The 18,383-nt window shown below is 33.6% G+C and overlaps 1 protein-coding gene across 3 annotated transcripts in view; it reads right to left on the bottom strand.

The window, feature by feature from the left end:
• LOC125073685 (inositol 1,4,5-trisphosphate receptor) overlaps positions 1 to 18,383 on the bottom strand; it is a 68,893-nt gene that overhangs the window by 45,154 nt on the left and 5,356 nt on the right. For 2 of the 3 annotated variants that reach the window (XM_047684645.1, XM_047684644.1), the window contains exon 1: positions 1,732 to 1,847. In XM_047684645.1, coding sequence (XP_047540601.1) covers positions 1,732 to 1,814 — 83 coding nt within the window. In that variant the 5' untranslated portion in view covers positions 1,815 to 1,847. Of the gene's footprint in view, positions 1 to 1,731; positions 1,853 to 18,383 lie in introns of those variants that run through there. The other variant, XM_047684643.1, reaches the window with a different exon arrangement.

An 18,383-nucleotide genomic window follows, 5' to 3' on the forward strand; every position in this document is an offset into this window, starting at 1 on the left:
TGTTTGCACCCAGTGATTGCCAACGGTTTTTGTACATAATTAGGCAACCCCCCTTGAAATGAGTCGGGTAGTCACTTTTTCCTTTCTTTTTGAAAAGAGGAATTTTTATTTTGTTTGTAAGTGTCAGTTTTTCCTTTGTACGTTTGATTTGACCTTTGTTGTTTTTTTGTGGGTATCTCGAAAAATATTTTTATTTTGTGTTTGATGTCGGTATTTGGATGTAGACGGTACGGACCCTTTGTATTTGTTTCTTAATGTATCTCTATTTTTGGAAAGCGTAGATGGAGACATCCAAAATTGGGGCCCTCCGAGAGATTGTATAAGTGACATTAGTTTTGTTTTGTCAAACAAAAATTCCTCACTTGGAGGTATGTTATTAAGAGCAACTTGAATATTTCTATCTGGTATTTCGGAGACTATTCTTCTACGTCTAGTCTCTATACATTCTGATCTTTTGCCGCAGACTAATTGCAATGTTTGTTCGGATAATTTGTACGATTGAGACGAAATCCCGAATGTTTCAGAAATTTTATTAAAAAGATTGTCAGGTGTTAGTTCAGATGAATTATTATGAGCCCAATCAATTATTCCTTGTAACCCGGATTGTAATAATTCTCTTTGATATAACAAGGCGTTGGTAGTTGCCGCCATAATTTCTTCCGTTGGGGCCAAAAAATCTTTTCCTTTATTTAAACAATACAACTCGTCATTAATTTTTAAATTGCAAAAACCAGGGTATGCGAGCATATCTGTCAACGCCTTTTTATAACGAATATGCTGCCACATGGGAGTATTAAACTGTTGAAGGTTTATTAGTTGACTTAAGCGTTTTTCATTAGCCGGTTTAAGAACTTTTCTTTCGTCAAAATCTGTCTTACATGAGCCTAAGTGAAGCGATTTTGATAATTTCGATGATGGGTTACACAAAAAATCATGATCATTTCTATCGGGTTGTTCAATTATATCACTTTTATTCGAGTTTATATTTGGTAAAGATTGCTGATGCATAATAAAATTTGTAAGGAGACTGACCTGGTCATATAACGCGTCGATCCGAGGATCGACCGTTACCTGAGTTTCTCGCTTATGTCTCTTTCGTGGAGGTTCATCATCGCTGTCCGATGAGCTGCTCGAACTAGCCCCCGATGCCTCCTCGTTGTCACGGCGCACATTCCTCTCGGACACCGGTGCATCCGAAACGACCACTCGATCGGCTCCGAGGGCCTCATCGGTGTCATTATTCGACGCGAAATTCATAACGAAATACGATTTAACACTAAATAAGCACAATAAATTATAAGAAAGACGTCTTAAGAACGACCGCACGCGGCGAAAGTACACAACGCTATGACATTCGAAATGAAAACGGTTCCCGTCTTGCTGGTGCGTCACTGACGCCATCTGGTGAGAGGGATGTTGAACTACCCTACTCGGAAGCATAGACCGCAAATATAAGGCTAAGTATACACTGCTTCTTCAAAGCAATGCTGTATGTTTTCCGAAGGCACATCAATAAAATGTACGACGTACCTACGTGCTTAAATATAAACGCTCACAATATTTGCTATTCCGTACGTTTATATTTAAGCACGTATATTAGAATTATCAAATATTTAGTCCTTTTGTGATAATCGGTAGAAATCCGTTTTAATTATTTTTATAAAACACTCTTTTAAAATTTCTATAGTTAATAAAAATATTTTTCAATAACAAAATAAATTTCCAACTCACCCTAAGGTACTGAGGAATCCTGCCACAGAGCCCTCCGCGAACAGGGACACGATGTCACCCAGGTGCAGGAAACTGTCACCCATCTTGTCCCCCTTTCCTCACTCCCACCATGAAACAACACCTGTGAACAATTATAATACATATTTAGTCACTCATTCCAGAATTATGTTATCTTAGTATGATAATATTGCGGTCGATTTTTATTTTTATTTAAACAGAGAACGAAAAAATATATGTATACCCACTAAAAATACATACAATACATAAAAGTAAGAGTTGTGTAAAATGGCTTTAAAATGTAGCAAAGAGTTGACTACCACGGCACGTGTGAAGTTAACCAACCAGCCAGAAACGCTTCATTTTGAAAACGTTATATATACGTGTGAGTACACGTTTGAGTTTGACGTTTCAATGTCCTGTCCATGCCCGTGCTCCCAAAGACGACTTCAAAGAGTATCGTGAAATTATTTATAGCCATTAAATTTAAGAGATTTAAATCTTTTTTTTAATAGATTATATTACTTATACGTAAATATTTGAATAAAAACCGATTCTGTTTTCAAATTTTCGTTAATAAGAGTGCAAAAAACCAACTTTAATACTATTTTCTTCCGCGATTACTGATTACATAAGAAATATTCTTCGAATTATGCATAGATTTTATGTTTACTGAATAAAGGATGTTATGTTAAAAATCATAAGGTCTATATTGGCGTGTAGATGTTTCAAATATTTTTCGTTTTGTTTGGACGAATCTGTCAACACCGAGTGTGAGGCTACCGTTTAATGTTACGCCGAAACTCGGTATCTTCATTGAGCTATTGTACAATGCTTGTTTCGCCGGATTATTTTCAAGGTGACGTACACTGTGATATTTCAAGCTTTTTTGTACTTTAAATGTGTATTTAGTTTTCAATACTGTCAGAAGGAATCAAGGTTTTTTTTTTAAATTTATCTTCAAGTATTTCGAAATGAATATCCGCCTGCAGCTACACCCGCTTATGAAGAGGGGAAGGTCACTTTTGCATTTCTGAGAAAGTGTATGAAAAATTTCATACTAATCAGCTGAGTAGATAATACGTGAAAGCGTAACAGACAAATAAACAAACTCATTTCGCGTTTATAATATCAGTTAGATGTCGTATGGTTTTAATTAAAATTAAATTTAAATTAAGAATAATATTTTTAAACGCAGCTCTTGTTGAAATTGTAGTTTTTTTTTTTAAATCGAGACACAAAGGCGACAATTGGTATGCTCACATGACATTCATAGTTTTTTCTGCAACGACGTCCTTCAATAGATACATATTTTGAGGTTCATAAGACACAAGGAGGCGGGTGGTAGATACTGCAATCGCCTCGTCACGCACATGTTATAAGTATTATTACTTATACTACTTGTAGTATTAATTTAATAGTTCCCATGATATGTTCAAATTGACCAATTTTATGTTTCTGTTTACAATCTATATAATTTTATACTCTGATTTGATCCTACCCTCTAAGACTATTATCCAATTCACAATACAAGACCAACGCCCCCCCCCAACTACCACGTAATCACCATGATAAAAAATACACACACCCAAAATAATGTGCTATTAAAAACATTTGAATATCATACGATAGTATTTAGTCTCACACGGTAGATAATTCGACGCGAGTTAGTAACAGCGTGCTTTTAACTCATAGCAACAAAGGATACTTGGATACGTTAAGCATAAACATATCAGTTAGTTTACATACTGAAACTGCTAATAGATATGATCGCTAGTCGCTATTAGTAGTAACTATAACGAGTATCGTTAATGTTTCAATCGTATTTTAATCAAGAACCTCAAATGATCTTTGAAGCTTTTTTAACATAAATATCATCTATACAAATACAGTATAACCCCGTTAATACGATCACGCTTAATACAATTTCTCGCATAATACGCCGCTTTACGCCAGTCCCTGCAACTTGAGACATATTTTCATACATTTCTTAACGCTTTATACGATTCGTCATCCCGTTTAATACGCCCGCGCTCAGTATACGCGCCCGCTCTTGAGGCCAGAGGGGGAATCTTGTCATGGTAGTAAAGTAAGTGAAGAGAGACTGACTGTCCTGGCCTGTGCCAATTCTGATGGGTGTTACGTTTGCTAGTGATTGGCAAAGCAAAAAATCCGCGATTCAAAAATGTAAGAACGCTCCCCGTAACATATGATGCACAATCTCGAGCTTGAATGACCGGCATGAAGACGAAGATGAGTCAACTCCGGTTTTGTCAAACGCCCAGGCATTATTAGCTATTAATGATTTAAGACGCTATGTTGCTTCTTTGGATAAAAGTGAAGACGCACTGCAAAAGTTGCATTATGTTGAAAATCTTTTAATTGCTAACGCATCAAAATCTTTCTGTCAAACCAAAATAAGTGATTATTTTAAATAATGTATCGAATGTACATACAAACATTTGTATGTAATTTAAAATAATAAGAACAAAATACATAATAATATGTAGTACGTTCGTTATATTTTCCCTATCCCGCATAATACGCTTTCTCGCTTAAGACGCGTTTTTGGTAGGGTCCCTGAGAAATCGTTTTAAGCGGGTTATACTGTAGTATAAAACAAATTCGCTTTCTGCCTGTCCGTATCTCCGCTTATATCTCCTAAATAACTAAACAGATTTTGATATAGTTTTCAAGAATACAAAGAGCAATCAACGAGGAATGCTTAAATATATAATTTGTAAATAATTTAAACAAGGCTGAACTACGATGGCGTGATCCAAAAAACTGTTTTTGTACGCATATATTGATAACGCTAGGAAAACTTAAAAACAATGTACTGGAAAATTGTAGGTTTAGGCAAAGCGATAGCAAGTGCCCATCTTCTAGGACATGCTAAAATAAATATATTTAACTATTTCAGATTATTAAAAATCTATAGGTTATTTTTCAGCCATTTTCTCCAATACAGATGTATTAGTACCTGAATATAAATTTTAATTCTTCTTAACACTATACAATTCGAAAAGATACTTTAGAAGATATCACTGATTCCAGATTACTTGCAACCAAAAAAACGATGCTGTGTAATTATTGTTCGGAGAATTGGTAAAATTAGCCAAATTTAAATCTATAAGCACACTTTGATCTGTTTCACAATAAATTACGACTCTAAACATTTTTATTTGATTAATCATATTTTTGATTTAAAAAAATGTTATAAATCAAATAAACCTTCTTGATATTTTCTTGCTAAACTCACTTCCCATTTTCTTTATTATTAATTACATCCGTGCGAAGTCGGGCGTGTCGCTAGTCACTTGTAACTTATTATATTACTTACTAGCGACCCGCTCCGGCTTCGCACGGTTGCATTCCTTTATATTTTTATTTTATTTTAGGGAAACAAATAATGAGATGACACTTATGGCATAAAAACACACAATATTACACACATCAGCTAAGTTTCCAATTATACTAATTACACAATTATTAAAATTAAAAAAAGACTAACATATATAAAATCAAAATGGTAACATTATACAATTAATGAGATCAATAAACGTATACTAAGGGAAATCTTAAACAATTATGAATTAAGTTAAACATAATTAAACGAAATAAAATTGAAAATACTACAGTACTTCTTTATGTACAATGTTTACAGCTTTTAAGTCATTTGAAAATGATAACGGCTATGTGTCTGCGTTTTAAATCTGTAATAGGTATCTTCGAAAATATTACTTGAAGTTATACGCTGTAAAGGGCCATATTTATCTATATTAAATTCTTAATGTATTTAAGGTACTTATTTGGATAAGGATTAATGTTGTATTGCTTAAAATCGCTTCGAAAATAAGCCATTATTTCTCGTAAAAAGTAAGGGATAAAAAATGGTTATTGTGGGTTATTCCCAAGAGATAGACATATACGTTTCCGAACTTTTGAAGATCTTTATAAGGTGTACAATACTGTACTACATTATATTGATCTATCTCGTTGGGTTCAGCCAGCTTTTGCAATGTAAGCACAAAAAAATTGTGCATGGATGAACTGAGAAGTAACTCAAAGCTGACCTCATTCTACCTCTCCTCTCTAAAATGCATGTAATTGAATATAAATTTTGTCTAAATTAATCTTTTCTCTTCCTACATTTATACGTGGTATGTGTGTGTGTGTGTGTGGTTTTAGCGAATAAACTTTTTATTTATTTATTCGAAACACCATCGGCATATTCATAAAAACAATGCAACCAAATATACACGGACCAGTGCAGTGTGATACACCACTACAGGTATTTACAGCACGATTGAATTACAAAAAAAAAAATAAACTCTTAAATTAATAATAAAAACTTCAAACTTAGACAAAAGATACAGCTTAAGGTTTAGTACAAACATAACAATTATAAACCTCAAAAAATAAATATAAAGTTACAATAAAAACTTTGCGTGTTTAAGAATTAATATAGCGAATTTAATATCGCATGGTAAAGATTATGGTGTCCCTGTTAACCGATTTCGGCCATGGCACTCAATGGAGATTAAACTATCTGAGTGGAAAATATAGTGCACAATTATGTGTGTGCGAACACAAGTGCATTATACATGACTTTCATGACTCTCATAATCCTATAGCTAATCCGACACGACCAGATATATTTCAGAAGCAGGCTTTGTGTACTTTTCGTTGCACGGGGGTGTACCTATGTAATTCCGATTTCCAGTTCCCACAGACAATCCCCAATAAGTTTTTACTGGCCTGGGTTTGAAGAGTACGAGTAGCTGAATTATTGAAACACAAGTATGAAATTATACTCACTATTCAAGGTCAACATTTAAAATACTTCTCATAAATTATAAAGGCTTCCAAAGTATTCATGATTCACCTGAACGATTTCGGCAAAAGCGGCCTCTCTCAGGGGACTAGTCAACTGCTCAAATATTTATAACAAGCCTACCCTAAGCCTAATGGTAAAAACAAACGTTAAATATATATTTACTTAGATGAAAATATCTACTATTATAACAACCGTCAATGCGCCGCCAACAAAGGGAAGTAAGATGGTATACGTCCGCTGCCCGGTAACTACCTTCCTTCAAAATGAAAATTTCAAGAAAATACTTTTTTGCAGTACTCGATGAGTACCTTGATTTGTAAAGAATACCAACATATAACAATTCTTAAATAGGGGTAAATAATTTTTGAATTTTTTTGAACTCAGAACTTCAACAATAGACAATCTTACTAAAACTTACCAACGCTCAAGATTGCTCCATCCTCTCAGTACAGCTCAACTAACTTCATCAGAAGTTTGAGCATATCGCATACGAAGTAGAACAAATGCAACAATAGCTTATAACACACTCGGCGGATGTCTATTAGATAGTAACTGAGCACCAACGCAAGGAAACACGCACAGTAACATAATTTTCGATTTTTACTTATAACCATCTGAAATTATACTCCTAATACTTCATATCGAGCAATTTTGATCCTCAATTTAATATCATAAGACTATAATATATTTAAATGGTGTAATAGTTTCTTATGATACGTTTATTATTAAAGTAATCGCGTATGGATATTTATCAAATATTTAACATATAATACGAATGAAATATAAATAAAAGTAAAGCTGTAAACCCAGATTGCGGCGTTTACGGTGAGTATACGATAGCTAATTGAGTTTGCTCGCTTATTAGTCTCTCTCAATTTGATGAATAAATTGGACGTTACAATATTGTTTATTAACAAAGTTTAACTAACTTTACATTAATTTGAGACCAACATTACATATTAAAAATAAAAATATAGAATTATTCAATTGAAAATTCCATAATTTATAATTTTGATAAATCATTTACGACCTAACTAAATTATACACACCGTCTGAATTCACAAATTAAAACTAAACATATTTATGTGCAATTCATAGTATAATTATTTTTCTTATAAAAAAATACGCGACAAATAAATTATTACTATGGAATTTCAGACCACAGAGTTTCTATATATTATTTGTCAGCCAGCAAACCGGCCATTAGATGACAGGTATTATCTGACACTAACTTTTTCCCGCTCGTTAGATACAGGCCAATCGATATGTGAAGTGGATGCGTATAAGTCTAATCAGGCAAGGTGGGCCCGACACATATAGAATAGTCCTTTGGACCGTGTACCTTTAAAAGCCCACTGACCTATTTGTTCCTTTTGCTAATTTTATTTACAAAGGTTAACGATGCATTTATTTATAACTTTGAAAGGAAAATTCAAATGACTTCACTTTCTTTTGAATGAGTCAATTGTAACATAATTTAAAATTATTGTTATTTTTCTTTGTATTTTTAGTAAATTATATTTAATATAATTTTTTATTAAATAATCAGAACAAACGGTCAATTTTCTTTACTTACATTTAATATGAAGAAGTGATTAAATTCAATGTGTGAGTTTTCGCACTTGAATAATATTCGCCTAAACTGCTGATTTAGATTTCAGAGTTTTAGTCCGCGGATATGTTTTGAGCCGCGTGAATCTTAACCGATGATTACGGGTTCAAGCCCAGGCAACACTGAATTTTCATGTGCCTAATTTATTTTTATAATTCATCTCATGTTCGGCGGTGAATTAAAATATCGCGAGGAAACCTGCATGTATCTAATTTCAACGAAATGATGCCACATGTGTATCCACCAACCCGCATTGGAGGAGCGTGGTGGAATATGCTTCAAACCTTCTTCTCAAAGGGAGAGGAAGCCTTTACAGGCTGCTAATGTGTCTATGTATGTGGGTAGGGTTTTTTACCAAACATTGTTATGGATTATACTAAGCATAAAATATAATGTCAACACTAAATTGGCTTCTACTAGAAATAAAATCTGTTCTTTTTTTTAAGAAGTGAAAATTTCTTATAGGGGGGTAAATTTCTTCGTAACGTAACGCGTTACGGCACCAGTCTGTCTGGCTACCTTGTGCCTGGTTACACTGGCTCACTCATCCTTCAAAACGGAACACAACAATACTGAGTACTGCTGTTTGGCGGTAGAATATCTGATGAGTGGGTGGTACCTACCCAGCTTGGGCTTGCACAAAGCCCTTCCACCATTGAATTTCATATTATATCATTATTATATTAATATAAATAAAATTTAAATATTAACCTAAGCTTATTTGAGGTTAAACAATTTCTGTATTAAATAGTTCAACTTTGATTAGTTTAAGGTAACACTTCTGTCAGACGTCCCGAGACGCACATTTAGTTTTTTATTATTTATGTAACTGCGATTATATGTTTTCGATTCACCCCAGAGGTGTGTTAAGTACATTAAAAGATCAGTGAACGTTTTGGTCGAAGCCCGTATTAAAGATCATTAACTAGACTGAACTAGATGAAGGATCACAAGAAGAAAATTTAAGTTTGTTTAAATTCCGGATCTAACAGCGAGGATTGAAAAAATATTTCTACTTTAGATAGTCCAATTATTAAACAAGGTTATTTATAATACCATAAATTATAAACGAGTGGCGTTAATAAGTATGTATTAGGTTTAAGACTTACATGAACTAGAAAGATTTTCGTAAATTTTTTTTTTTAATACCTTTTGTTAACAAAATAATTATTGCCAAGAATGTTTCTTGTTTATTTAAGAGTAAAAAGAAAGACTTGGTACGAGAATTTTGGAACGCTTTATATGCTTGACGAGTGAGAATGATTCGTGGCCTTCAAATGTAGGTAATATTGTATTTTTGAAGGCCTGCTCAAATATGAATTTTTGTTAAAAGAGCTGTCTGTTTAATATAAATTTATTGAGTTACTTGGATTCGCCAGTCATGAGATTACGTGGCAAAACACTTTGCGTAAACACCAGTGTTCTGTCAATTGTATGGTAAGTTATGCTTTCTACCCTGGAAGTATCTTAGGGTAGTATGATGTATTTGCCGAATAATACCTACATACCGCTTAAAATAGGAAATGGTTGATTTAAGTTTCAGATCGTAGGAGTTCCATGAGACAGTTTTCGTGCAAAGATTTCTCGTTCTGAAGAGCAACCCTTAGATTTTAATCATGTTTCGTCACTTAAAAACGCATAATTTGTATATAAAACGACTTATTAATCATTAAAAAGTATATATATATCCCTCTGTCTAATAATATGATGTAACTTTGTCGAAGAAACGTAACTTGGAATATATGGACCTTCGGAAGTTTCGCAATATGTCATTTATTTTTAGAGCACTCTTTATTGACTTAAGGATCAAATTCGCTTGTCTCCGTAAATATTATCACAATATATATAATGTCACACACTGTTCACATTTTTCCCATTGGGTAGCCAACCGTGAACTGAAGCTCCCACCTCGGAATTTCATGATCCACATGGAAATTTGCCTGAAATGAATGATGGTTGGAACAGCCTTGCTTTTTTCAGCTCTGTTTATTTTACTTTTCGCGTCTTTTATGTTTTTGTGTCATTGTAGTTTGTAACAAGTGCATGTAAACACGGCGCACACTTTGTGCTATTTGAATTACGCATCACAATGAAAACGTCTAGTTTTAAAAAGTGTTTAATAAACACATTCGACAACTCTATTTCATTTTAATAATCACCTTCCGTCGATGATGATGTTCAAGATTCTCACTTATTAAGCGGATAAAGGTACTAATATTATAGTTAGTGTAAACATATAAACAAATTACAATTAATCAAATTTTTATGATTGTATATAGGGTGGTTAACGAAGGGGTATATCAAAATTAATGCCTTATTTAGGTGGTTAACATTCAGACTATGGTGTTGGTTTATTAGATAACATATCAGGCCGCAGATCCCGAGATTTTGGTTTCAAATCCGGAGTAGAGGTAGTAATACGATTTAGCCTCAGAATGTCCAAAAAGGGTAAATATCCTGTGACTGTCTTTCCGGTTATCGCCGTTGGCTTGAGAACAGCCGCTGAGGCCGAAATCGGGCAGGAGGACATTATCATCACCAAACATTATAAAGCTGAACACCTTTGTCTATAGAAAGTATATAAGTACCTATAACAATACCATCGTAAGACGAGAATGCGTTGTCTTTTTTAATCGCAAAAGTTATTTCTTTAATATTATTATATTAATATCTAGACACGCGGTAGCGTGTCAGCCAAGTTCTAGTATAGCAGAACTGGCGTGCAGCACCGTGTGTAATATTACACGAACCATTTGGGGCCACTTTTGACCTCCTCATAACTCAAAAACTATTTGACATAAATGTGTCAAATTTGGCTCATATATTGAGACTTGCGAGATACATATGTGTTCCAAATTTCATAAGCGCATCTCAAATGGTTATTTAGATATTAACGTCTAAAAATCGTCATTTTTATCACTGACTGACCTATAGATCAAAACTATATCCTACTTCCAGGTGACCTAGAAAGTTGAAATTTGGCATGCAGGTAGATAATTAGGCCAATATAAAGGAAAAAATCTGAAACTGGTAATTTTTTATCATTTTATTATAATTTTTCATTTTATTGGGTCTATAGGAACACTTATATACTTAGTTCCTGTAATAACTGTAATAAAAAAAATGATGTAAGAACCAGCAATCAAAACTTATGACAGCCGGTCTTAATGTGGATTTTAAGGTCTTCACGTGAATATATAACAAGTGGAATACCACCCTTAAGTTTTTTAAATCCAAATATTTCCGTTTTATTACTTATTAGTATAGCTGTCTTTGGTATTTATTACGTTATTAACTAGCATTTAGCGCACATCAATGGTGCAAAATCATTATACTTAAAAAAATAATCATAATATGCATTTCGGGACACGGCGCGCGACGCGACGCCGGAACAGCGGGATAGGAGCGTTGCGATTAAACCTTAACGCGGACGTGTCTGAGCGAGTGGCAACCGCGCTCATAAGAATTATTTCAATGCCTTCCGATGGAAGCTGCCTAGTCTATTCGACTGAATTTTTTTTTTTTTGAGTATACTAGTATACAACAATAAAATAGGTTTCGTGAGACTGTAGTAGAGTATGTATATCGTAACAGGAATGATTTAAGTTTGTACTCTAGCGCTACAAACGGGGATCCTTATTGCTTGGAAGAACAGTATCGAGCAAGCATGCTGATGTCAGCAAAGGACTGGTGAATGGGTTCAATGGAAAAATAGAGAAGGTACATTGGAAACGTCGACAACAGCAATAGCGCACGTAAAATAACAATTCAATTTAAACATAATTTAATTTGCGAACTAGAAGTTAAAACCAAATTACAGATATTAAGTAATGTACATATATGTTCAAAGGAAACTATTCTCTATTTGCTTAGCATATTCTACTACTATACACAAATCACAAGGCCTTCGCCTTGACGGTGCTCTTTTCGACATAGGCTCCTCTATATTAAGTAAAGAGCAGGCTTACGTTGGCCTCTCTAGAGTTAAAAACTTAGATGGAGTACATCTTAGCAATTTAGGTCCAAGTCAAATCAAGACACAAGAGAGCTCTTTTGTAGAGTACAACCGTCTGCGCTCGTTATACCACCCCTACTTGGCCAAATTAAGTATAAACAGAATACGCGTAAAAAAAAATCCGGACACTGAATGGCAATTCACTCGAACATTTCAGAGGTACCTACAAGAAAAATAAGAACGTATCAAAAAAAAGACAATTATACCCCGTAAACATAAGAAAATAGAATAGTTTAACAAAAACCATTTGGTATTAATTTTGTTATTAATAAGTACCTACTAATAATTTATATACAAAAAGTAGTGATATCCCATCAAAAACATAAATGTAAAAATGAGAGCCAAGTTAAATATTATGATATATACCTTGGTTGTTGTCTTCAAAGACAAAAGAAGTGAGATCTAAATTTGTGCCAAGTTAAATAGTCCTTCCTGAAATTTACTTATAACTACATAAAATATAATTTCTTCTTATAACTTGGGGTAATATATTGTTGCCTAAGGTCTGACTTGGCTAGTTCTCATATACGAATTATATTATAGCCTTCGTAAGTTCTAAGCCTGTTACAAATGAATTATAAACACAAACTGCGTCAATATCGAAATTGTAGCAAAATTTTGCGAACAAATATACCGACGAAATAATTAGCGATATTTTATGCTATTTAAAGGTAAAGATGTCTACAAAATGACAACAAAAACATGCATATTACCTCATCAGTTAGTTTAAAAAAAAACTATTACGTTGTAAATATTAGGTACCAGTTCTATGCACATTTACTTAAATTGAAAATTGTATGTCAGTGGAAAGGAAGAAAGACAAAAGCGCCAAATTGATACTTATGGGAAATTAGGTTTAAAGTCAAGTCAGTAAAACTCATTTCCCAAAAGTGTAATTTTGGCGCTTCAGTGATTCTTCCTTTCCATTGCCTAATGACGATTATATGAAATGACGCAAAATAATATAACACTACAGAATTATCACAAACGAATCTTCCGTTTGTCGAAATATTTAATAAACATTTACGTTTTGCCGTTTGATATTATATGGCTGCTGCTCTCGGCTCGTAAAGAATAAATAAACAGAAGGCACGGTGGCCAGTAAATCTACAAACGGGAATCATAAGGAAAAAAATAATTCATAAACAAAATTAAAATTATTTAATAAGTATATTATTATATAAAAACACATATTACTTACGTATATTTGGGTCTTAAGTATATAAAAATAAAAACAATATAAAAACCTACCTAGTATAATAATATGATTGCTTCATTGTTCTAGTAGCTAATTATAATTTAATTAATGGCTGCAGTTTCCAAGGTTCAAAGACCGGGTCGAACCCGGAATCAATATACCGATACGACTTGGGAACCTTCAAGAAAAGAGCGTACTCCTTCCTTAAAGGCCGGCAACGCATCTGTAAGCCCCCCGGTGTTGCAGACGTCCATGGTAGTCACTTTCCATCAGGTGAGCTCGTTGCAGCAGCAGGCCGGTGAATTTGGTAGCGTTACACTATCATACCTCGGAAAGTGCGGAGAAACGTAAGGCCATTGGTCATTTGCGGTCACTTTACAGCCGTGTCAACATTCCGGCCCATCGGACAATGTGCATTAGGGATAAAGTCCATCTATGTTTGTACACTAATATTACCTGCGCAAACTAGTGTCACTAATATGATAACTTCAAGTAGTTTGTCTTATTGTCCTATGAACGACATAGTAGAATAAATTTCTGTATATAATAAGCTGGATACGGTATTGCAATATACATTTAAATAAATTAATATATCTAATACAATATTTAAACAATAGTTATACGTTACAATGTGTTTATTTTATCACTACAATAAAAGTATACTTATTTATCACTATGATATTATCGCTTGTATTTAAAATATCGCCCTTAACACCCTGATATAAAAACACCAACTATGTTGCATACTAAAAGGATACGGATACCTCATTACAGGTATCATACACACCGAACTTTCTAAGAAATCCGCTCTGGAAGCAGCAAAATTATTGAAAAAGTACTTTGTTATCACCAAGATGTCTATATATATATTGAAGTAAAAAAATACAACAAAATTACTGGTCCAGCAAAAGACGTTAGACGAAAACATTAGACTATACGCAATAGCGTTTAAATAAGAAATGTTTTTTATTTAATTAATAACACTAGTCTGAAATAAACTTTTTCTTTTTCTAATACAGATATTTTTTTCTCTCCATTTATCGACAACTCTCTATAACGTCAAAATAGACACAGTTCCTTGAGTGTCGTTATATAGAGTTTACACTGTATTTGTTTTATGATGAATCATTACCGTCTTTGCCATAAGGGCAGACGGGTCACGTGCCCAGGGCCCTCATCCTGAGGAGGCCCCGAAAAACAAACAATTTCTCTCAAACGTTGACTACTATGTATATTTTTTTACCATTAATCAGATTCTTGAGAATTTAAAAGAAAGACAAAAATTACTGCACCGTTTATTTGAAACTAAGCTTAATGCCTGGCTATAAACAAATTATTTCTACATGGTAGATTATAGAATAATAATTTTAGTAAATATCTAGCAAAGGGGCCTCAAATTCATCTGTGCCCAATGATCAATGATCTTGACGTATTCATTTCCAAAATTATTTCACTTTTGCATATATGTCCTGGGATTTTTAAATTCTTGGTAATGTTAGTAGACAACTGCTATTTCTTTAATATAATTCACAAATGTAATATTTTAAACAAAGTTGCCAGATTTTCATCTTTACGAGGAATCTCTCGATTTAATAAGACGCGTAGGTACTTTATTCTATACCGTAACTATAACTATGGCATTCATTTAAAACGTTTTTTTTTTAATAGATATACTGATTCAAGAGGAAGTTTTATATGTATAATACAAGCATAGTATAGTAGAGAAACACTGATAATTTTAGGTCTCTAATGTGATGTCGTAAATGAACAATTTTTTTTCGCTTACATTGCAAACGCTGGATGAATACAGTATTGTAAATCTTAAAAAGTCACCAAAAAAGTCCTCGATGTCTAACTCTTAGTGATAACCCAAATAACCATTTTTTTAAGCAATACAGCATTAATCCTTATCCAATTAAGTACCTTAAATACATTTTACATTTAATATAAATCAATATAGCCCTTTACAGCATAAATACATTGTACATTTAATATAAATCAATGTGGCCCTTTATAGCATGTAATTTAAATGAATAATTTCGATAATATTACCGATTTAAAACCCAGGGACATAGTGGTTTGTATTTGGTATTGTTTAATGACTGAAAAATGTAGTAGTACTTTTGGAAATTTCAATGTCAGGCGAGGAGGTGGAAGGTGGAAGTATGCATTTTACCCACACGAAGTCGGGACGGAATCGTTTAACGTGTACAAGATAAAACGAAATATTCATTCAAAATTTAAAGTTGATTTTTCTACGAAACTTCTATTACTATCATAATATCAATATATCTTTACTAATCAATTACGTCTTTACTTATCAAATAGACGTTTTTATTGTACGCCTTACTGAAAAATCACTACTAAACCTATATAAATAAAACTTATATCAAAAGATGAAGCGCGTTTCAAAGTTTTTAAGAACTGCGTTCGCAATTTAGTAACGCGTGAATTTCATAGTTTTGTGAACGATTTGAATTAAAAATGTTATTTTTCTTAATTAGAATTCTCGTCATTTTAGCTATTGTCTCCTCAATATAACGCGTGTCGGACGCGTTATATTGAGGACTGTCGGAGTGTAATAGTAATCAGAAAATTTCGCGTAAAGCCTTTGTGAGGTGCAAGGAAGCATTCATTTTGTTACTTTGAATCTCATCCGAACAAGGCACTGAAGGCACATTAGGCGATCTTATATGTTAGAACGATGCTCTAGCAATCGAATGGGTAGATAACATCCTATATAAGTATGTACTCAGTTAACCTGGGAAGTAAAGATCGCTACAATAATAACCGCAAATCCTTAAGCTGGTTTCGGTAATCAGTGGACAACATTCTCATTAATACTTTGGGTTTTTCGATTAGAACTCTGCTGTTACTCGGATCTCACTTGAAATTAATCGCCGACCTCTGATCTGAAGGTTCGTATATAAAGTATAACTGTGAGATAAATAGGACAATGTATAGACTCGCATATTGTACTCACGTTCATAAAAGAAATACACCTGGTCGGTATCACAATAGACGTATGTACAATAACTACAATAAGGCGTCTTCGTCGTTTAACGGCAATTTGTTGCAAACGTTCCAAGTTTAGAAACATAGAAGAAATGTATATATACTATTATTATAAATGCGACTTACACGGCCAAACCACTAAACCAAATTTTGTGAATTTCTTTCCAACCCCTAAAATGCAAGCGAAGCAGCGGGCGACAACTTGTAATTAATATTTACCACGGATTGGTAGTGGTGTTACACTTGAATTACTCAATGGATCATCATGTAGTTTTGTGGACACGTTGTCAGTGATACAGAAAGGTCATCAGGTATCTAACACCTGAACCCCAATTACAAACGCAGGTGATGCCGCGTTTATAAATTTTGTTCCGAGCGAGAATAGAATGACCCAGTGGTTAGAACGCGTGTATCTTAACCGATGATTGCGGGTTCAAGCCCAGGCAAGCATCACTGAATTTTCATGTGCTTACTTAGTGTTTATAATTCATCTCATGCTCGGCGAAGAAGAAAAACATAGTGAGGAAATTCTGCTAAATGTGTATCCAACAACCCGCATTGGAGCACCATGGTGGAATATACTCCAAACCTTCTCCTCAAAGGGAGAGGTGGCCTTAGCCCTGAAATTTAAAGGCTGTTAATGTTGTTGAGAATATAATATAATAGGATGCTATCTGAGATGTATTAGTATAGCACGTTGATTTTCAATAAAGGCTGGTTTAATTCTCAACAAACGCCACTCAGTTTTCACGTATATGTTTGTAAATAATATCGTATTCGGAAGAAAAACATCGTAAAATTCTGCCAAATGCACAAATATCCTTCAAACCGCAGCGGAGCGGTAGCTTGAATAAACTCTAAATCTTTTCAAGCTGAGATTAAATTTCCAGCGAACTACATGACTATTTGCGGCTTTCTATTTAACGTGGCCTGTTGTGTGTCAAATGCCGGACAAATTTAAACAAGTTACATCCAAACAATTCACTTGGTGGTATGATGTTGTGCAAGCCCTCCTGGGTAGGTACCGCACGCTCATCACAATTTCTACCAGCAAGTAGCAATGTTACGTATTGTTGAGTTCCAGTTTGAAGAGTGAGTTACCTACAGGCAAAAGAGACTTAACATCTTAGTTCCCAAGGTTGGCGCCACAAACAGCGTTGGCAATCTAAGGACCACCAATGTGGTGGTGACCATTTATCATCAGGGGTACCTGTATCATTAAAGAAAAGAAATCAAAATCTTTATTCAATTTAAATCTTCTGTAAAATATTTATTGAATTAATCTAAATGATATTTAACATACCTAACTATATATTGCAATAATTTTTAATTTAAAGTTTTAATTTTAATATTTATAATGATAATTTATAATAGTAATTATTAATATGCTTTCTACACTCTGAAAGTTATTTATGTATTAATTGTCATAGGAAACTGTTTTGGTTTAAGGATTAATTATGTACAACATTTATAATTATTAATAGCACTGTTTGTTTCCAAAATATAAATAAATAAATAGAAGCATTACACTCGCTCATTCATAGTCGTAAGAGTACCAAATTATATAACGCTTACAACTACGACGTCACGACCAGTCGTTTCTCTTCTGATTTGGATCGTGTAATACATTTAGATCCATAAAAAAATAAACAAATTGATATATATTCTAATATGGTTACTACGGTCCGTTATTTTAAATTTAAAATGACACCGCATAACACATTATAAAATCATTTAAACATTTATTCTATATGTCGTAACATATAGAGACAAGTAAAAAAGGTAAAGGAACAATCTGTAAACTTTCCAATGACCAGCATTGGATTTTTTAGAGACTAGCACTTCCTTTCCTATTTGAGGAGAAGGCTTGGAGCTTACTCCAACAGGCTGCTCCAATGACATTTGACACATGTAGTTTTCCTCTCGAGGTTTTTCTTCACTCGACATGAAGTGCTTTCCTAAATTTGGCCTTTAA

This window comes from Vanessa atalanta, chromosome 25 (assembly GCF_905147765.1).
Source record: "Vanessa atalanta chromosome 25, ilVanAtal1.2, whole genome shotgun sequence".
NCBI lineage: Eukaryota > Metazoa > Arthropoda > Insecta > Lepidoptera > Nymphalidae > Vanessa > Vanessa atalanta.